This window comes from Hemiscyllium ocellatum, chromosome 35, assembly GCF_020745735.1.
Source record: "Hemiscyllium ocellatum isolate sHemOce1 chromosome 35, sHemOce1.pat.X.cur, whole genome shotgun sequence".
NCBI lineage: Eukaryota > Metazoa > Chordata > Chondrichthyes > Orectolobiformes > Hemiscylliidae > Hemiscyllium > Hemiscyllium ocellatum.
The window spans coordinates 47,046,951-47,070,098 of NC_083435.1; the positions used below are offsets into that span (position 1 = coordinate 47,046,951).

A 23,148-nucleotide genomic window follows, 5' to 3' on the forward strand; every position below is an offset into this window, starting at 1 on the left:
AACAGTTCCTAACATTCTGTTTCACGAACACCAGATTTTACAAATAATCGATGGAGACATTGGGTTTATAGCTCAAACAAAATGTTTAACAATTTATTGATAATGCAATACCTGTAGCCGAGAAAGTTTAAATCACAGGGGAATGTAATTAATGTTTAAGACTCAAATGTGAGTTGGAGGAGCTTGTACTTCCAAATAAACCTGATGTTGTGTGATTTTTAACTTTGTCCACCCCAGTCCAACAGCAGCACCTCCACCTCAAAATCATGTGCATCGCAACATTATCAATCTCAATCTCCTCTGCTGTAAGGGAAACAATCCCAGTTTGTCCAATTCTTCTTCATAACTGAGACGCTCCAGCCTCAACAACATCCTGAGAACTCTCCTTTTGCAACCTCTCCAGTGCAACCACATCCCTTCTCTCATGTGGATTCCAGAACTGCACACAGTACTTTAACGGCTGCCTTACTAACGTTTTACACATGTCCAATGTCCTCCCTGTCCTTAAACTCTATACATTGGCTCATAAAGTGCACAAAATGCATTCTGAACCAATTTATCCACCTGTCCTGAAGGAATAGATACCTTAAAGGACTCATATAAATAAAGACCAAGATTCTTCTGATTCACTGACCTTCCTCGCCTTTGACTGTTCATGATGTACACCATTGCCATTTATATCCTCCTCCTATATTCCACAGCTTTCCTCCTCACTGTTTACCATGTTACCAATATTTGCATCCTCTCGGAACTTATTCATTAAATCTCTTACATTCAAGTCTAAATCTTTTACTTTGTTCGTAAACAGCAAAGGCCTGTGGGACCCAAACAGTCAAAGAATTCCAATCAGAAAAGCACCTCTCAACCATTGCCTGCTACTTCCTAGCCATTTGTTAATCCATTTGCCAAGTTGCCTTGGATCCCTTGTGCTCTTCCCTTTGCTATCAGATCGCCAAGCAAGACCTTTATCAAGAGAAACTTACACAATAATTATAGGGCAGTGAACGAGCACGTGGCTGTAAGCAATGTGCAGAGGAAAGATCTTTGTTCCCCACAACATTTGGAAATACGTTTGGCTAAAATTGAGCTATACAAGCTGTAATATTTTGGTATAAGTAAGAGTGGAACTGAATTCCTTGCTGGACAATTCACTGGGACTGTTGGGGAATGCAGAATCGAACTTACATCGAGTCTGAGAACAGCAGTTAATGACAGAAGGCTATTGCGACATGCACACAGTATATCGAGATAAAGAGCGCAAGATCAAGATACAGTAAATTATTAAACCGTTTCCCAGTAAAGGAAGAAGTAAGAATACCCAATGTTATATGAATCAATATTCATTATTTTCAAATTTATTAGTGAGACTGGTGCCACATGACCATGGCAAATGCAAATGTTTTATCTGAACAAAACCTGTCCCATAGAAGGCAGCACTGCAAATTAACCATCCATGGATACAAAATTATGGAATCCCTGCAGAGTGGAGGCAGATCATTCAGCCCGTCGAGTCCAAACCGACCCTCCAAAGACCATTCCACCCAGACTCTCACCCCTACCCTAATCCTTCCACACAGATGATCCCTAAAATGGTAGACCTAACATATGACGAATGGCTGAGGATCCTGGGATTATATTTGTTTGAGTTTAGAAGGTGGAGGGGAGATCTAATAGAAACGTACAAGATAATGCATGGCTTAGAAAGAGTGGATGCTGGGAAATTGTTTCTGCCAGGTGGGGATACTAGGACTTGTGGACACAGCCTTAGAATTAGAGGGGGTCAATTTAGAATGAAAATGACTAGACATTTCTTCAGCTAGAGAGTGGCGGGCCTGTGGAATTCACTGCCACGGAGCACAGTGGAGGCTGGGACATTAAATGTCTTCAAGGCAGAGATTGATAAATTCTGAATCTCGCAAGGAATTAAGGGATACAGGGAGAGTGTGTGTAAGTGGAGTTGAAATGCCCATCAGCCATGATTGAATAGCGGAGTGGGTCCGATAGGCCGAATGGTCTTATTTCCACTCCTATTTCTAATGGTCTTATGGTCTTATCCCTGTAACCCTGAATTTCCCATGGCTAATCCACCTAGCCTGCACATCCTTTGACAATATAGGCAATTTTATCATGGCTAATCAACTTAATCTGCACACCTTCCAACAGTGGGAGGAAACTGGAGCACCCGGATGAAACTCACACAAACTCAGGGAGAATGTGCAAACTCCATACAGACAGTCGCCCGAGGCTGGAATCGAACCAGGGTCCCTGGCGCTGTGAGGCAGTAGTGCTAACCACTGTGCAGCTGCAATGTTCAAGAGCAATTGGAAAGCCAGCCCAGCAGCAAGAGCAGTGGTGGAGATATTGGTGGCAAAACACTGCTGGGGATAAAGAACACCGCAGCATGATGAGCGGCAAAAGCAATTTTGTAAGAGAAAGGACCATATGCAAATGTATACCCCATCGCAATATAGTCCACCAATAGTGGGTAGAAGGTCAAATTTGTATTTAAAACAAAGCCACGCAATATTCTTTGTAGTAATAATAGGCAAGTTTAATTTAAAATATATTCTGGGAGATTATAGCACATATGGCAGAAAGGGGCAAGCTTCCTTAATGTGTGCTTAGGATAGTTTCCATCGCAATATGTTTCCATTTCAACGACAATGTAGGGACTTGTTTTTTGGAAAAGGATCATTGAGATGCTGAACAAATCACATTTGTACAAGAAAATACAGGAATGCAGTGATCGTTACATGGATTAAGTTGTCTTAACAAAGGACAATGAACAAACTATACTGAAAAGAATAAGCTGGAGGAAATATAGTTTTAATTGGATAAGATTGTTACTGTTCCAAAAGCTTGGCCTCAAATGGTGAGAGAGAATATCTGAAAAATCAAATAACTTTATACAAGTGATCATGCATTAAATGCATTTTGGAGGGAATAAGTGGGGACTGCAGATACTGGAGATCAGAGTCGAGAGAGTTGTGCTGGAAAAGCACAGCAGGTCAGGCAGCATCTGAGGAGCAGGAGAATTGATGTTTTGGGCATTACCCCTCCTCAGGAACGAGGCTGGTGGTGGACTGTATACTAAGTGGAGTGTGCATTTATGTTGGTTCATTCTCAGACCTTTGACAAAGCTGATTTTGCCCTCATCTTGCTGTGGTTTTCTTTATCTCCAGCCTCATTCATGTTGTAGGGCTGATATCTGAAACATCAATTCTCCTGCTTCTGGGATGCTGCCTGACCTGCTGTGCTTTTCCAGCACCACTCTCTCGACAGTAAATGCACTTTGTAGAGTAGCAGAGATGTAGAAAGAAAAATGCAGGGAGGCACAGTGGCTAGCACTGCTGCCTCACAATGCCAGAGACCCGGGTTCAAATCCCGCCTCTGGCAACTGTCTACTGCCTGTGCGAAATTTGCACATTCTCCCTGTGTCTGCTCCGGTTTCCTCCCACAGTCTAAAGATGCGCAGGTTAGGTGAATTGGCCATGCTAAATTGCCCGTAGTGTTAGGTGAAGGGGTAAATGTAGGGGAATGGGTCTGGGTGGGTTGCTCTCTGGAGGGTTGGTGTGGACTTGTTGGGCCGAAGGGCCTGTTTCCACACTGTAAATAATCTAATCTCCCTGGAAAATGTAACATAGAGATTATAATGAACAAAAAAATGTAAATGAACAAAAACAAGACTGAAGTGTGATGTACTGTGAAAGATCAAACTGACAGCAAGACAAGATAAAAGGTTGATGGCAAAAATGAAGAAGAAAATAAAAGTTGTCATTAGAAAAGGAACTCACAGCTCAAATGGAATCCTACAGTCATCTGCAAGCACATAAATATCAAAAGGACGACTAAATTAGTAGAATAGTGAGTACGATACAGAGAAAAGACTTTTGAAGTTAATGGAAATAGTTGATTTAGAAAATGACTGGCTTGTGTCAGTGTTTATCAATACAGAAAATCATGTCAGCTCACCATGAAGCGAAAACTAATTCAGACTCTCTAGAGGTTGTACACTTTAAGGAGATGATACTCAAAAGACAGTCTGGACTTACAGTTGAGAAGACACCAGAAACACATGTAATGGGTTCAGTGTACCGAGGGAAGTGAGAGTTGAAGTACGGACCCACCAACCATAACTTTTCAAGACTTTTTAGATTTAGTCGTGACACTAGAAAAATACTGGGTAATTTCAGAACAGCTAGCTTTAATAGTGGGCGAACTTCTGTAAATAATGATTTAGAAAAACATTACCAACCAATAGGGAAATGCATGTCAATTAAGTGAATTCAACATAGGGCTATCAAAGGCGTAAATAATTGCTGGAGGTTTACAGACGATCACAAAGTGGATTAATGGCCAATGTTACTGATACTGCACATTGGATTTTCTATATGGATATATTACATTAGAACAGTGAAAAATTGCAGTTTATGGACAAAGGGAACAGTAGAAACATGCAGAAAAATGTCTAAGACTGTAAATAAAATGTTAATTGGACTGTTTGCAACGAGATAAATGTTTGCAGTGTATTTCTTCAGGAGGATGGCATCAGCTCCCTTGTTTTACTTGATTTACATATTAAAGACTTAACCCTTTTATGGCACATGACTTCATGTCAATAATTGAGAGGAAAGGTGGCTTGGAAACCTTATCTTGAAAAGGATGCACGGTGGTTGAATCAATTGGCAGGCTAGTGGCAGATGAAATAATACAGTGATGTGTGAGATGTTTCATTTTTGAAGAAATAATGGAGGATAAAGTTTTAAAAAAAGAGCTGATGCAAATCTAAAGGGTTTACAAGAGCATGATGACCTGGAGGTATGTGTGTATAAGACACTAAAGGTGGTTCAATAGATTTGAGGGATGTGCAATGAAGCATTCAGTGTCCTGCGCTTTATTGATGAAGGCATCGATTTCAAATGGTAGGCTGTTTTCTAAAATCTCTATGAAAAATTGGTTTAGCCTCAACTGGAGTATTAGATTCATTTCTGTGTGCCATACTTGAGGAAAGTTTAAATAAGATTTCAGAGTTACTTTTACATTGTTAGATATCTGGACAGAGTTAGTGGGTTTGCGATTGATGCACATATTGAGTTTACCATGAATTTTGGGAAACTGATTTGAGTACATGGAAAACAAAATACTGGAATCATGAAGATTTTCACTTAGGGAGTTGTTAAGTTTTGGACTGTGCTGTTTCAGAATCTGGTAGAAACAAATTTAGAACATAGAACGTTACAGCACAGTACAGGCCCTTCGACCCTCAGTGTTGCTTCAACCTGTGAAATTAATCTGATGCCCATCGAACCTACACTGTTCTATTATTAACCATATGTATGTCCAGTGCCCTTTGAAATGCCCTTAACATTGCAGAGTCTACTACTGTTGCAGGCAGGCCATTCCACACCCCGACTACTCTCTGAGTAAAGAAACTACCCCTGATATCTGTCCTAAACCTATCACCCCTTTTTAAAGTTGTGTCCCGTCATGCTAGCCATCACCATCTGAGGATAAAGGCTCTCACTGTCCACCCTATCAAACCCTCTAATTATCTTATACGTCTCGATTAAGTCACCTCTCAACCTTCTTCTCTCCAACAAAAACAGCCTCAGTTCCATCAGCCTTTCCTCATAAGACCTTCCTTCCATCCCAGGTAACATCCTAGTAAATCTCCTCTGAAACCTTTCCAAACTTCCACTTCTTCCCTATAACTGTACACAATACTCCAGGTGTGGCCTTACCAGTGTCTTGTACAACTAAAGCATGACCTCGTGGCTCTGAAACTCAATCCCCCTACCAATAGATGCCAACACACCATATTCCTTCTGAACAACCCTACCAACTTGAGTAGCAACTTTCAGGGACTTATGCACCTGATACTGAGATCTCTCTGGGGTAAAAACAATGACTGCAGATGCTGGAAACCAGATTCTGGATTAGTGGCGCTGGAAGAGCATAGCAGTTCAGGCAGCATCCAAGGAGCAGCGAGATCTCTCTATTCATCTACACTACTATTTCCACACTATAAGTAATCTAATCTAATTTTACCATTACTCCAGTACTCTGCATTCCTTTTACTTCTTCCAAAGTGAACTATCTCACACTTTTCCTCATTAAACTCCATTTGCCAATTCTCAGCCCAGCTCTGCATTTTAATCTATGTCCTTCTGTAAACCACAACATCCTTTGGCATTATCCACAACTGTGCGTACTTTTGTGTCATCCATAAATTTACTTACCCATCCTTCTACACCCACAACCAGATCATTTATAAAAATGACAAACAACAGTGGGCTGAAACCGATCCTTGTGGCACACCACTGGTAACTGAGCTCCAGGATAAACATTTCCCATTAACCACCAACCTCTGTCTTCTTTCAGTCAACCAATTTCTGATCCAGGTTGCTATATTGCCTTCAATCCCAAAACTCTGTATTTTGTGTGATGGCCTACCATGTGGTGGAACCTTATCAAATGCCTTAGTTATGTCCTTACACACCACATCAACTGCTTTACCTTCATCCGCCTGTTTTGTCAACTTCTCAAAGAAATCAATAAAGTTAATGAGGCACGACCTACCCTTCATAAAACCGTGTTGACTATCCCTAATCAAATTATTCCTTTCTAGATGGTTATACATCCTGTCTCTTATAACCTTACCCACACCAAAGTAAAGCTCACTGGCCTATAATTACCAGAGTTGTCGCGATTTCCCTTCTTAAACAAGGGAACAACATTTGCTATCCTACAGCCTTCCATCACTAATCCTGTCGACGATGACATAAAGATCAAAGCCAAAGGCTCTGCAATCTCCTCCCTGGCTTTCCAGAGAATCCAAGGATAAATCCCATCCGGCCCTGGGGTCTTATCTATTTTTCAGATCTTCCAAAATTGCTAAACCCTCCTCTTTGTCGAGCACAATCCCATTTAATCTTGTAGCCTTTATCTCCGTATTCTCACCAACATTGCTCTTTTGCAGTACTGACAAACAGTATTCATTCAGCGCTTCCCCTGTGTCCTCAGATTTCACACACATTTTTCCACTACTATCTTTGATTGGTCCCAATCTTACTCTAGTCATTCTTTTATTCCTGATGTAGCAATAGAAGGCCTTGGGGTTTTCCTTGATCCTATCCACCAACAACTTCTCATGTCCCCTCCTGGCTCTTCTTAGCCCTCTCCTTCGATCATTTCTGACTAACATATAACTCTCAAGCCCCCTAAGTGAGCCTTCATGCTTCATTCTCACATAAGCCTTCCTCTTCCTCTTGACAAGAGCTTCAACCTCTTTAGTATACCATGGCTCCCTCTCTCGACAACAACCTCCGTGCCTGATAGGTATACTTATCAAGCACCCGCATTAGCTGTTCCTTGAATAAACTCCACGTTTCAAGCTTATCCATTCTCTACAGTTTCCTTTCCCATCCTATGCATCCTAAATTTTGCTTAATCACATCATAATTGTCTTTCCCCCAGTTATACCTCTTTCCCTGTCGTTTATACCTATCCTTGCCCATTGCTGTTGTAAACATAACCGAACTGTGGTCAGTATCGCCAACGTGCTCACCTACCTCCAAATCTAACACCTGGCTGGGTTCATTCCCCAGTACCAAATCCAATATGGTATCTCCCTTTGTTGGCCTGACTACATACTGTGTCAGAAAACCATCCTGCACACATTGAGCAAAGAATTGACCCACTTAAACTGGCAGGGGGGTGACTCAGTGGTTAGCACTGCTGCCTCACAATGCCAGGGACCCGGGTTTGACTCCAGCCTTGGGTGACTGTGTGGAGTTTGCACATTCTCCCCGTGTCTGCGTGGGTTTCCTACAGGTGCTGCGGTTTCATCCCAAAGTCCAAAGATGTATAGGTCAGGTGGATTGGCCACGCTAAATTGTCCATAGTGTTAGGTGCATTAGTCAGCGGGAAATGGGTCTGGGTGGGTTACTCTTTGGAGGGTCGGTGTGGACTAGTTGGGCCGAAGGGCCTGTCTCCACACTGTAGGTATTCTCAGTCAATATTGGGGAAGTTAAATTTCCCCCCTAACAACTATCCTGTTACTTTTGCTTCTATTGGGAATCATCTCTGCTATCCTTTCCTCTACATCCCTGGAACAATTCAGATGTCTATAGAAAACTCCCAACAGGGTAACCTCTCCTTTCCTGTTTCTCATCTCAGCCCAAAACACCTCAGTGGATGAGTTCTCAAACGCTATCTCAGCTGCTGTAATACTCCCCTTGATTAACAATGCCATTCCCACCCCCCACCCCCCTCCTCCTTTACCATCATCTCTGTTATCACTGAAACATCTAAATCCCGGAACCTGCAACAACTATTCCTGTTCCTCCTCTAGTCATGTCTCTGAAATGGCCACAACATCGAAATCCCAGGTACCAACCCATGCTGCACGTTCACCATCTTATTCCGGATGCTCCTGGCATTGAAGTACACACATTTCAAACCAACATCCTGATTGCCGGTGCCCTTTCGCAACCTTGTAAACCTATCCCTGACCTCATTACCCTCAACTTCCTGTACACTGGAACTACAATCAGGTTCCCATCCCCCTGCTGCATCAATTTAGACCCCCCCAGGATACTGGCACCATTCTGGTTCAGGTGAAGACCATCCTGTTTGTCGAGGTCCCACCTTCCCCAGAAAGAGTTCCAATTATCCAAGAATCCAAAACCCTCCATCTTGCACCATCCCTACAACCACATGTTCAGCTCTGCTCTCTCCCACTTCCTTGCTTCACCAGCACGTATCACGGGCAACAAACTAGAGATAATAACTCTGTTTGCTCTAGCTCTAAGCTTTCACCGTAGCTCCCTGAATTTCTGCCTAAAATCCCCATCTCTCTTCCTACCTATGTCATTGGTGCCTATGTGGACCATGACTTTGGGCTGCTCCCCCTCCCCCTCAAGAATCCCAAAAACCCTAGCACCTGGAAAGCAACACACCGACCGTGAGTGTCTCTCATTCCCACAGAACCTCCTATCTCCCTCCTAACTATGGAGTTCCCAATGACTAATGCTGTGCTCCTCTTCCCCTTTCATTTCTGAGCAACAGGGAGAGACTCTGTATCACAGATCTGTGCCCCATTGCTTACCCCTGGTAGGTCATCCCTCCCAACAGTATCCAAAACAGTACATTTGTTGTTGAGGGGAATCCCACAGGGGTTCCCTTTCCGTCCCCTGACGGTAACCCATCTACCTTCTTCACGTGGCTGTGGAGTAACTCCCTCCCTGCAACTCCTCTCAATAACCCTCTCCACCTCCAGAATGATCCCAAGTTCATCCAGCTCTAGCTCCACTTCCCTAACATGGTTCTCGAGGAGCTGGAGTTGGGTGCACTTCCCACAGATGAAGTCAGCAGGAAGCTCCCACATACTGCAGGAGGAACACTCAACTGCCCTAATCCCCATTCACAAACGGACAGATGAAAAAATGAAACATGAAAGAAAACACATCAGCTTACCAACCGATGCATGGAACGTATTTTTGGTTAGAGGAGGAGAATGGGTGGGAGACACTGTCCGAGTAGTGTTTCGGGTAAAGCAACCACCAAAAAAAAACCTCGTGACCTGTCCGACTGCCTGAAGGAGCTGAACAAATCCCAACCTGGAAGTAAGTCATTTATACTGTGTACTCACGTATCCCGACAGACTATGCTGCTCCCTGGTATTTACCTAAGATTTTCAAGGTGAATTGTACAGTTATGTTAATGAAAGTGTATAAAGGGTTTTGAAGAGAAATTTGCAGATTTTGTACAGAGTTGAAATAGCCATTCAGAAAGTTAGCACATACTTGGTTTTATAAGAATTATATGGTTGTGTGATTCTCATATTCTTCAAACAAAATTGGGCATTTCTTGACTCACTTGTTGTAGTGTGGACAAGGAATGTCACAGCAACCTTCATAGAAAGTCACTGGTGATGCCAACTGAAATATTTTTATCTATAAATTTACTTTGCAGCTTATCGAGTCAGAGTTGACAATATTACTACCACCGGGTATTTTAAAAACTACCAGGCGACGATTACTCGAATTCTGAAAATGGGCCGTAAGTCTTTTTGAAAATTGTCTTCTTTTTGAACTGAATGCTTCTGTGAAACAGATGTTTAATGAGCATTAGTCATTTAATTGCAATTTCAAATCAATATTTTCATCATTTCTCAAGAAATTTTCTCCCTAAATATTGCTAAAATATTCATGAACTTCTCGGTACTCATCTTTTCACGAAGACTGACCTGAAGACTCACAACTCTTTCAGAGTGAGGAAATATCATCATGTTCTGTTCGAAATGGACTCCTCCTGATTTTGAAGAGTTAACCTGAGTTTTCTCTTCTCCCATAATGAAAAACCTCTTTCCACATCAAGTCTGTTAAGGCTCCTTAAGTTTCAATTGGGTTGCCCCTTGTTGTTCTGAATTTTAGCAGAATGAAGCCGAGACTGCCCAGCCTTAGCTCATAACATGATCATGCCCATTATAGATCTTAGTCTAGTAAATCTTCTTTCATGTGGAAGGAGACCGAAGGGGGGGCATCTTTTTCATGCAGAGAGTGCCAGAGGAAGTGGTGGAGGCTGGTCCAATTGCAATATTTAAAAGGCATTTGGATGGGTATGTGAATAGGAAGGGTTTGGAGGGATATTAGCCAGGTGCTGTCAGGAGGGACTAGATTGGGTTGGGATATCTGGTTGGCATGGACGTGTTGGGCCGAAGGGTCTGTTTCCATGCTGTAAATCTCTATGACTCTATGTTTCTCCAGTGTATTTGCACGCTTCTTTAAAGAAGAGACCTTTACTCTGTGCAGTCCTCCAGACATGGTCGAACCACTGCCCCGTAGAAATGAAGCAGAACTTTTGTATTCATGTCCACGTGCAAAAAAAAAGGCAGAATTCTATTAACTTTGCTAAATATCTGTTAAACCTGTGTGCTAACCATGTGCAATACATGCATGAGGGAAACTGTATACCTGTGCATTTAGACCGCTGCAGTCTATAGCCATGTGGATAATACGATGTATTTTTAATTGTTCCTGTCAAAACTGACGAAATCACACTTTCCCCAATCCAAATGGTTTTGAAAGTTTAAGAATATAATGTCTACCAATTTACCACTGTCTACAGTATATGTTTGCTCATCAATGAAGTTAAACATCACATCACACCAGGTTATAGCCCAACAGGTTTATTTGGAAATAAACCTGGTGTGGTGCGATTTTTAAAACTTTGTCCATCCCAGTCCAATACCGGCACCTCCACCTCCTCAGAGCAGTTCACAAGATTGATCCACCATGGCTGCCCTTTCTGAATCTGCCTGACTGCCTTCAGCTTATCCAAGTGCTCTGGTATTCTTTATTTAGTAATAGCTTCTTTCATTTTACCTATGACATAAACAAAGCTGACCAGCCTAAACTTTCTCGCATTTTTTTCTCTGCACTACCTCAGCTATCTTCCAAAGTAATAGAGGAGCCCCTTAATCAGGAGAGTCTTAGAAAATGTAAACCACTGACAAATACCTCACTCAACACTTCCTTTAAGATATTACTTTCAGGACGAAGACACTTGGCAGCTCACAGCTCCTGCAGCTTACTGAGTATCAATTTTCTGCTGATTCTAATTTTCTTGAGTTACCATTTTGTTGATTTAATAATATGTTCTTGCATCACAGATGTTATTGTATATAATGAGAGTTATTGTATGATGTCTATTCAATTCATCCACATTTGAATTTTGAAAACTAGCCCTCTAATATGACTAGTCATCTAAGTTTTGTGAGAAAGCACTGGGAAAAAAAGCGTGAGGCCTCTACGGGTGTTTTAAAGTTTAATGGTGGTGACACCATCACACTGAGCATTAACACTGCTATTGTTGTGGAAGAATCACCTAATGTTCTATAAAAAATTACCAGGAATCGCAGAAAGTCCTTCGTAAACTTCAACTTTAATCCTGCTAAATCAAAGCTGTAGGAGCCAGCAAAATGTCTTCCCTGACTCCTCGCAAGCTCTTTAATTTCCTCCAGTTTCTACAATTGTTGGTCCTGTGTTTATCAGATAACATTAACATAGCCAATCATGCTGGTTCGCTTTGACCTTTTGAACTAATCATCGTCTGCCACACTGGTCCCCTCCATCACACTGAACCTATCACATTACAATATCTTCAGCATTAACTTGTCTCCCAGTGATTTAACTGACCTCTCACAATGCACTGCCATTATCCAGTAACATGATCCCAGGCATACATTGCAACACTAAGGTAAATACATAGCTGCCCGAATAACTTCCATACTACCTCATTCAAGAACAAAGTTAAAAATCACACAACACCAGGTTATAGTCCAACAGGTTTAATTGGAAGCACACTAGCTTTCAGAGCGACGCTCCTTTATCAGGTGATTGTGGAGGGCTCAATCCTAATACACAGAATTTATAGCAAAAATTTACAGTGTGATGTAACTGAAATTATACATTGAAAAATTGATTGTCTGTTAAGCCTTTCATCTGTTGGAATACAGTGATAGTTTCACTTCTTTCATCTGTAAATCACAAAACCCTTTTTTTAATTAAAAAAGTTGCATTCTCGTGTTAGCTGTTAACAATGGTGATAGCTAGACAATATGTTGACGATATTAGCCCCCTGTGTTCTCTGTCTATGCCATGATGTTTAGATTGATTCTAATCTAAAAAGTGACATAACAGAGTTTTACATAAATTCATGCAGTGGTGTGTGTGTGTGTCTGTCTGTCTGTCTAGGGTGAGGGTTGTGAGTGTGAGAAAGTGTGAGTGTGTGTAGTGAGTGCAGTGTCTTAAGTCTGTGAGGGGGTGCATGTGTGAGTGTGGGAGTGTGTGTGTCTGTGTGCGTGTACGTGTGTCTGTGTATGTGTATATAGGAGTGCCTGTGTGTGAGAGAGTGTGTGTGTGTGTGTGTGTGTGTGTGTGTGTGTGTGTGTGTGTGTGTGTGTGTATAGTGCAATGGTGGTCACCTGTAATGTGACATGAACCCAAGGTCGGACCTTCGGGTGACCATCCTCCAAGGCGGACTTCAGGACGGGCATCAGAGAAAAGTGGCTGAGCAGAGGCTGATAGCTAAGTTCGGTACCCATAGGGTGGGCCTCAACCGGGAGCTTGGGTTCATGTCACATTACAGGTGACCACCATTGCACCATACACACACACACACACACAGACACACACACACACAGACACTCCTATACACACATACACACGGACACACGGACACACGGACACACGGACACACATACACACGGACACATCCCTACAGACACACACACACACTCACAGATGCACCCCCTCACAGACTTAAGACACTCTGCACTCACTACACACACACATACACTTTCTCACACTCACAACCCCCAACCCAGACAGACACACACAGACAGACAAAGACCCACATGCAGACATATATTTTGTGGGGTGAATTTGTACTTGCAGGATTACATTGTACTTTGCTCAAAAACTACATGCATTCATGTAGAATACTAAGCTCAAGAACTGCATGAATTTATGTAGAACTCCATTATCTCACTTTTTAGATTAGAATCAATCTAAACATTATGGCATAGACAGAGAACACAGGGGGCTAACACCTTCAACATATTGTCTAGCTATCACCATTGTTAACAGCTAACCCGAGAATGCAACTTTAAAAAAAGGGTTTTGTGATTTACAGATGAAAGAAGTGAAACTATCACTGTATTCTAACAGATGAAAGGCTTAACAGACAATCAATTTTTCAATGTATAATTTCAGTTACATCACACTGTAAATTTTTGCTATAAATTCTGTGTTAGGATTGAGCCCTCCACAATCACCTGATGAACGAGCGTCGCTCTGAAAGCTAGTGTGCTTCCAATTAAACCTGTTGGACTATAACCTTGTGTTGTATGACTTTTAACTTTGTACACCCCAGTCCAACACCGGCATCTCCAAATCATTCAAGAACGGTTTTCAGTTATACATTCATGGAATGTTATCAATGTCAGATGCAATTTACAGATTTTTTTTTAGTGCAAAAGGTGACCTGGCAGGTTTTTGGGTAATGCGGGACAGTGGAATTTGATGTGGGTACTATTAAGCAGACAGTTTTGTTGTCTGGTCATGTCTTTCTGGAATTCCTGAAGATAATGCCTTTCCTTTCCATGGTCTGCAATCAGATAAGGATGAAAGGGTTGAAGTAAATGATGTCCGACATTTCCTGAAGCGGAATTCCTGTCAGCTTCAGCTGAAGAAAGGTGAAGACTATTTCATCATGGGCCAAGATGGGAGAAGCACTGATGGAAGTGGCAAGTAAGTCCATTTTTATGAATTGTCAGCAGAGCCAGTCAGATTTGATTGGAAATCATCAGGATATCATAGGAGTTTCGTCGCTGCCATTTCTCAAGCCACTAGGAACTGATAAAAATGCAGCCACACCCAATCAATTCAAAAGAAGTGAAGTGAAATAACAAGGTACATCCTCACTGAAACTCTTCATAGAAACCATCAGAGAATAATGTAAAGTGTTGTTGCATTCTATGCAGGATAGTGCATAGTTTGAGCTTCTGCACAAAGTCCTATTTTCTGCACAAAGTCCTATAGTCATGACCTATTTTCCCATCATTGTTACTTGCCAGTAAAATGGTCCAGCAGATTTCTTCCGCCATTACTAGGAGTCAACACCTTTCTCTTGAGATATTCCTGAGCCAAATGTTGCCAGAACTGCTTCTTCCTCCAGGATGCTCACGGTGAAGAAATAGCTAATTCCTGTTTTCCATCTGCAGGATTCAGTATTTATTTGATGCCAAATCATGGATTGAGGAAATTCCATCAGCTGATACCTGTGAGCTTCGGAAATACCGCAGTGCCTGCAAAAGCCTGAACGATTCCATGAATGACCTTTTAAATCGTGGGTGCCAAATGTAGCATGTGCCCAAACAGAGCTTCGAGGCTGACATATTAAATACATACTCTTAAAAGTAATACATTAATTGGTCTGTATAATAAAGTTATGAAAAATCACACCATTTATGAAACTTCAAGTAGTGTTCCTCCCCTTCATATGTCTTAGCTCATATGTGAGTCAAGATTACAGAAATCTCTTTTGTGATGTTATCATGAGGCACGTTATAATAATGCTTTTGCATATCTGTCATCAGCATAATGCATTCTGTTCTCAAGGTTGAACTGGGTCACCAATGTTTGGGTCACTTATAGCTGAAGCTATGAGCTGGTACTAAAAAACAGAAGTTGAAAGAAATTCAACATGAATACCTTGATTGTAAATCCTGTCTATTAACTCTTTCCTCTCCATGATGTGATGCTCCAAATATTTCTTCCAGGTGAAAGCTTCTTTCTCTTTGTGTTTCCTTCCATTGTCTGCAAAAAAAAACCAAAATTCTGGATAGTGAAGAAGGTGTTTGGTATGCTTTCCTTCATGGGTCAGAGTATTGAGTACAGGAGTTAGGAGTTCATGTTGCAGCTGTACAGGACATTGGTTGGGCCACTGTTGGAATATTGCATGCAATTCTGGTCTCCTTCCTATCAGAAGGATGTTGTGAAACTTGAAAGGGTTCAGAAAAGATTTGCAAGGATGTTGTCAGGATTGGAGGATTTGAGCTCCAGGGAGAGGCTGGGGCAGTTTTCCCTGGAGTGTCTGAGGCTGAGGGGTGACCTTATAGAGGTTTACAAAATTATGAGAGGGCATGGATAGGATAAATAGACAAAGTCTTTTTCCTTGGGTGGGAGAGTCCAGAACTAGAGGGCATAGGTTTAGGGTGAGAGAGGCAAGATATAAAAGAGACCTAAGGGGCAACTTTTTCACACAGAGGGTGGTGCATGTATGGAATGAGCTGCCAGAGGATGTGGTGGAGGCTGGTACAATTGCAACATTTAAAACGTAAGTGGATGGGTATATGAATAGGAAGAGTTTGGAGGGATATGCGCCAGGTGCTGGCATGAGAGACTAGATTGGGTAGGGATATCTGGTCGGCATGGACGGGTTGGACCGAAGGGTCTGTTTCCATGCTGTACATCTTTATGACACTATGACTCTAAGTGCAAACAGTGCGGTTTCCTTGAAAAACTCCTGAGAACATCTGTTCTTTTAGTTTTTAATTTTAATACTGAACTTCTCTTGTACTCTGCAGCATTACACTGAACATTCATGCAAATATTGGGGCAATGAGTGACATCTCGGGTTAAAAACAAATCCTGACACCTAAAACTTGACAATTGACTTCCCATGAATGCTTTGCAGCTGGCGCACAGAAACCACTTGAACAATCAAGGAACTGGCAACTTGCCATTAAACTGACATGACATCATCCAAATAAATTCTAATCAGGCTCTGACTGGCAGCACCAGAGTCCGTACACCCAAGGAATCAACGAATAATCTCAATCCGCATCATTTACCTGCCTCATTCTCACCAGTACCCAAAGCTTCACAAGCTATGGGAAGCACAGTGGCTCAGTGGTTAGCACTGCTGCCTCACTGTGCCAGGGACCTGGGTTTCACCGCCATCTTTGCTGACTGTCCATGTGGAGTTTGCACGTTCTCCCCAAGCCTGTCAGCCTTTTCATCGGGTGCTCTGGATTTTCTCCCCACAGGCCAAAGACATGCAGGTTCTTGGATTGGCCATGCTAAATTGTTCATAGTGTCCAGAGATGTGCGAGCAGGGTGGATTAGCTATGGTAAGTGTGGGGCTAAAGGGATAGAGTACGGGGCGGTAGGTCTGGATTGGATTCTGTTTGAAGGGTTGGTACAGACTTTAAGGCAAATTAGCTTCTTTCAACAGTGTTTCTATGATTGTAGTAACCTCCTGTTTAATTACATGTTACCTTAACTACACACCCAACAAATGGCCACAACCATTTGCTAATTAAGCACTCCCACTCAAGGGACAACCAGACATTTCACTGACTTGGCCCTCTTAATCTGCAAAACAATTGCCCCCACCACTCACTCACCATGCCTCTTGCCCACAACTGTACCTGGCACCTCTTCATGGCTCACTCACCTGGCAAATGTTTGCCAGAAAAAAAAGTATTCACCAAAGCTAAATGGGCATGGATCTGGGACTAATCTGCATTGATTATACTTCTTGAGCTTTTAAGGAACAACATTTGGGGCTGTCTTTTAATATCTGTAAATTACAGAAGTGTATTAGAGTCATAGTCACAGAGTAATACAGCAGGGAAAAGACCCTTCAGCTCAAACTGTCCATACTGTCCATGTGCCCACTCAGCTAGTTCCAGGACCTGTATTTTTGTCCATATCCCTCTAAGCTTTCCCATCCATGTACATATCCAAATGTATTAATGTTAATATTAATGTTGCTATTGTACCTGCCTCATTCACTATAACTCAGGATTCCCAGCCCTGGCAACATCCTCATAAATCTTCTTTGTGCTCTTTTCAGTTTAAATATGTCTTTCCTATAACAAGGTGACCAAAGCTGTAAACAATACTCCAAGCGCTGCCTCACTAACGTTTTATACAACTGTAACATAATATCCCAACTCCTACACTCTGTCTCAACCGATGAAGGCCAGCATACTAAATGCCTTATTCACCACCATATCTACCTATGACGGCACTTTCAAAGGACTATGTACTTGTACTCTTCGGTCCCTCTGCTCCACAACACTCCTCAGGAACTTACCATTTACTATACAAGTTCTAGGAGATAGTGTGGACTGCAGACGCTGGAGATCAGAGCTGAAAAATATGTTGCTGGAAAAGCGCAGCAGGTCCGGCAGCATCCAAGGAGCAGGTGAATCGATGTTTCGGGCATAAGCCCTTCTTCAGGAATGATTCACTGCCTTACCCTCATCTATCCTCTTGGTTACCTCTTCAAAAAAAACTCTAAAAGATTTGACAAACATGACTTCCCATGCACAAATCCATGCCAACTATCCCTAATCAGACTTTGACTATCCAAATGTTGGTTGATCCTATCCCTCAGTAGGCTCACTGGCTGTAGCTCCCTGGCTTGTTTCTGTTATCTTTCCTAAACAATAGAACAACATTTTTTACATGGGGTCAGCACAGTAGCTCAGTGGTTAGCACTGCTGCCTCACAGCACTAGGGTACCAGGTTTGATTCCAGCCTCGGGTAACTGTGTGGAGTTTGCACATTCTCCCCGTGTCAGCATGGGTTTCCTCCACAGTCCAAAGATGTGCAAGTCAGGTGAATTGGCCATGCTAAATTGCCCACAGTGTTAGGTGCATTAGTCAGGAGGGAAATGGGCCTGGGTGGGTTACTCTTCGGAGGGTCGGTGTGGACTGGTTGGGCCTAAGGGCCTTTTTTCCCCACTGTCTGGAATCTAATCTAATCTCACATTAGCCACCCTGCAGTCTTCTGGAACTTGGCCAGTGGCTAAAAACGAAGCAAAGTTCTCTGCAAGGGCCTCGGCAACATCTTCCCTAGCCTCCCACAACATGCGAGGATGGACTTGATCAGGCCATGGGATTTATCCACCTTAACGTGTGCAGCCTAAAGCATCCCCACTGCCTCTCTTCTATCCAGATTCTCTCCTCAGTAAACACTGAGGAGAAATATTCATTAAATAATTCCCATAATTTCTTGTGGCTCCACACATGGACACTAATGCTGATTCTAAAGGGAACCTATTCTATCCCTAGCCACCCTTTTCCACTTAATATAGCTCTTGAATCTCTTGGGATTATCTTTAACCGTGTCTGCTAGAGTCATCTCATTCCCTCTTTTAGCTCTTGTGATTTCGGGAATTACTTAGGGAATAACTGAAACTACCAGAGATAAATGAAAGTCAGTGCCTCCATAACAACAATAGGTAATAATAGGATAGGTGACGCAAATAGAACATGACAAGTGAAATGTGAATGCAAATTAATGAGTAAACAAGTATCTAAGATTAAGTAAGTTGAAGACACAGCAGCTGAGATTGGCCAACTAGAATGAGTTACCTGTCATATGTAGGAGGTCATGGAACCTACTGGTGTCCAAGATGACGAGTTAGTTCCTTGAAAGTGGACTTGCAGGTAGATGGGGCTGTGAAGAAGGGGTTTAGCATGCTTGCCTTCATAGGTCAGAACATTTGAGTATCAGAGTTAGGATATCATGTTACATCTGTACAAGATATTGGTGAGGCAACTTATAGAATACTGCACACAATTCTGGATGCCCTTCTGTAGGAAGTACGTTGTTAAATGTGAGATGGTACGAAAAAGATTTATAAGTATGTTGCCGCAACTGAATGGTTTGAGTTATCGAGAGAAGCTGAATAGCCTGTGGCTTATTTCTGCTGCAGGCAGAGGGATGATCTTGTAGAGTTTTATATAATCATGGGTAGGGTGAATAGCTGAGGTCTTTTCTTAAGGTGAGGGAGTCCAGAACTTAGCTTCAAGGTGAGAGGGGAAAGATTTAAATAGGACCTGAGAGGTAACTTATTTGCACAGACAATGGTGAATGAATGGAATGAGCTGCCAGAAGGACTTGATGTAGAAATTACAACATTTAAAAGACATTGTGATAGGTATATGAAGAGGAAAGGTTAAGAGGGTTATGGGCCAAATGCTGGCAAATTGGACTAGGTCAGATTGAGGTGTATCACTCTATTACTCCATGTCCAGGAAATGATCCAAGCTATAGAAACGTGAGCTCTGTATTTCAGAAGTCGAATAGTGGCCGAAGGCACAGTGGCAAGGCCTCAAGCTTGAAAGTTATGTGGATGCCATGTTTCAAGATGTGGTCACATCACATCGTAAGGGACAAGAGGAACAAGTGAATGATTGACCACTAACCAGTCCAAGAGGAACAAACAAGTCATGCACAAATCAACTAGGATCTTGCTAATAAATCAGTACTTTGCCGTTTTGGAAGATGACGAGAGCACTTACTCATCAAGGGAGTGCAATCAGAGTCAGGCTTCTGCTATCCCAGATGGCCCGATTGCCCATACGCGGAGGAAGACCACAGAAGCAGAGATAATGACATGGTATTCATTGGATAACAGAACATTGAGGGGTGACCTTATAGAGGTTGACAAAATTATGAGGGGCATGGATAGGGTAAATAGGCAAAGTCTTTTCCCTGGGGTCGGGGAGTTCTAGATGGCATAGGTTTAGGGTGAGAGGGGAAAGATAAAAAAGAGACCTGCGGGGCAAATTTTTCATGCAGAGGGTGGTACATGAATGGAATGAGCTGCCAGGGGAAGTAGTGGAGGCTGGTACAATTGCAACATTTATGAGACATTTGGATGGGTATATGAATAGGAAGGGTTTGGAGGGATATGGGCCAGGTGCTGGCAGATGGGACTAGATTGGGTTGGGATAACTGGTCAGTATGGACAGGTTGGACCAAAGGCTCTGTTTCCATGCTGGACATCTCTATGACTCGATGATTCTATGTGCTCCTGCTGCCATCATCGCAAATCCTGTATGGAGTGTCACCTCCATGGCGCAGGGTCAAGGATAGCACAAAACGGCGATTGAGGGCATTCTTTGGCTGGAGTGTGACCAGCCAGAGGTTGTGATCTACATTGTTCCCAAAGGCCTATTTGGGCAGTAGGATGTCAACATGAAATCAGAATTTAAGGTGCTAAAAAAAAACTTTGCAAGCAGAACCAGAAATATAATACTCCCCCAATAACACATGAAATCGAGAATGGAAATAGAATAATAGAAAATAATAATAGAATAATAATAATAATAGAAAAATAGAATAAATAGTCCAAAGATGTGCAGTTCAGGTGAATTGGTCATGCTAAATTGCCCGTAGTGTTCGGTCAGGGGTATATGTAGGGGTATGGGTGGGTTGCACTTCGGCGGGTCGGTGTGGACTTGTTGGGCCGAATGGCCTGTTTCCACACTGTAAGTAATCTAATCTAATAACTCAGATGAATTAATGTTTGGAAAACATGGTTCAGAATTGTTGGCTCTAAATTCCTGGAACACGACAACTGACTGGAGGGAAGATGGCTCAGATACAAGCCAAATGGGTTACAGCTGATTTTTAATGAAGTCCTTGTGGTGTATTTTGTCCATGCCATTGGGAGGGCTGGAAACATCGAATTTTACAGCACAGAAGGAAGCCATTCAATCCACACGTCATCACCAACTCCTGATACAGCCATCATACTATTCCCATTCTCCAGCTCTATCTCTGTAGCCCTCTAAATTCATCAACTTTCTGAATAGGGATTGAGGAATGATGATGGGAGAGACGAGGAAAACATTAGGGCTTGGAGAATACTTTAAGATAAAGCTAGCGCTATTGTAGAGAAAAGAAATTTAGTTGTACTCAGGGAGAAAGAAAGGATGTCCAAAACACATGTGGAAATGCACAGAGTACAGTACATAAAGTCAGTGAGTTTAAAATACGGTTTGCAATGTCTAATCATGATGGTGTGGCTGTGAAAGAGACGCAGTTAAAAGAATGGTAAGATTGTGTGTTAATATATGTGTGTGTAATTTGATGAACAAGATGGAAATTGAAGAGCAGTAGTAGTATTTGTTAAGGAGTTAGCAGTGCAAGAGAAGGAAAACATTTCGGGGAATCCAGGACAGAGTCCATTAGGCGACAACTACAGTACAATTAGACTAGAATAAGGACAGTACAATTAGACAGCTCAATGTAATCCATAGACTGCATAGCAGTGAAAAAGTTTTAGAGGAACAAAGTTACAGTGAAATTACAATGAAGTGCTAAAATTAGAGATTTTTTATCTTTCAAAATGATTGGGGAGGGAGATAAAAGAGGTGGGGGAGTCGCATCGCTAATCAGGGAAAGTATCAGAGCTGCAGAAAGGGAGGTAATCGGGGAGGGTTTGTCTACTGAGTCAGTATGGGTGGAAGTCAGAAACAGGAAAGCAGCAGTCACTTAATTGGGAGTTTTCTGCGGACCCCCCTAGTGGCAACAGAGACACGGAGGAACAGATTGAGAGGTAGATTTTGGAGAGGTGCAGAAATAACAAGGTTGTTCAGGGGTGACTTCAACTTCCCTAACATTGTTTGGAACCTCCTGAGTGCAAATAGTTTGGATGGAACATATTTTGTCAGATGTGCATTTAGGAAGGGTTCCTGGCTCAATATGTAGGGAGGCCATATTGGATTTGTTGCTTGGCAACGAACTAGGTCAGGTGTCAGATCTCCCAGTGGGAGAGCAGTTCAGTGATAGTGATCACAACTCCCTGACCTTTAGTATACTCATGGAAAAGGATAGGAACTGATGGTATTGGACAGTACTTAATTAGAGGACGGGGAATAACATTTCTATTAGACAGGAATTGTGGAGCATAAATTGGGAACAGGTATCATCAGGGAAATGCATGTCAGAACTATGGAGGTTGTTTATGGAGCACTTGCTGCAAGTGTTAAGTGGGTTTGGCCCACTGAGGCAAGGAAGGGATAGTAGTGACATGGAACATTGGATGACAAGAGATGTGGGACATCTAGTCAAGAAGAAGAAGGAAGCTTACTTAAGTTGAGGAAGCAAGGGTCAAGCAGTGCTCTAGAGCGTTACAAGGTAGCCAGGAAGGAACTGAGAATGGACTTAGGAGAGCTAGAACAGGACATGATAAAGATTTAACGGGTAGGATTAAGGAAAACCATAACGCACTTTACACTTAAGTGAGGATGGCCAGAGTGAGGGTAGGGCTGATCAGGGATAGTGGAGGGAACTTGTGCCTGGAATCAGAGGAGATAGAAGAGGTCCTTAATTAATACTTTACTTCAGTATTCACGAGTGAGAGGGACATTGTTGTTTGTGAGGACAGCATGAAACAGGCTGGTATGCTCAAACACGCTGATGTTAAGAAGGAAGATGTGCTGAAAACATGTGTCCTTGGGGCCAGATGGAATGTACCCAAGGTTACGATAGGAAGCCAGGGAAGAGATTGCTGCACCTTTGGCAACGATCTTAGCATTCTCACTGTCCACTCGAGTTGTACCAGACGATTTGAAGATGTTAAATGTTATTCCCCTGTTCAAGAAAGGGAATAAGAATAACTCTGGAAATTACAGACCAGTCAGTCTTACATCAGTGGTGGACGAATTAATGTAGACGATGCTGAGAGACAGGGTTTATGGTTATTTGGAAAAGCATGGCTTGATCAGAAATAGTCAACATGGCTTTGTGAGGGGGCAGGTCATGCCTCACA

General features: G+C 42.4%; 1 protein-coding gene across 1 annotated transcript in view; it reads left to right on the forward strand.

Annotated features, from left to right (window-relative positions):
• The window catches only part of LOC132832662 (complement C4-like), a 230,046-nt gene extending 215,023 nt beyond the window's left edge, over positions 1-15,023 (forward strand). Inside the window, exons 39-41 of the mRNA XM_060850740.1 lie at positions 9,976-10,062; positions 14,183-14,315; positions 14,789-15,023. Coding sequence (XP_060706723.1) covers positions 9,976-10,062; positions 14,183-14,315; positions 14,789-14,930 — 362 coding nt within the window. The 3' untranslated portion in view covers positions 14,931-15,023. The remainder of the gene's footprint in view (positions 1-9,975; positions 10,063-14,182; positions 14,316-14,788) is intronic.
• Positions 15,024-23,148: the final 8,125 nt, after the last annotated feature.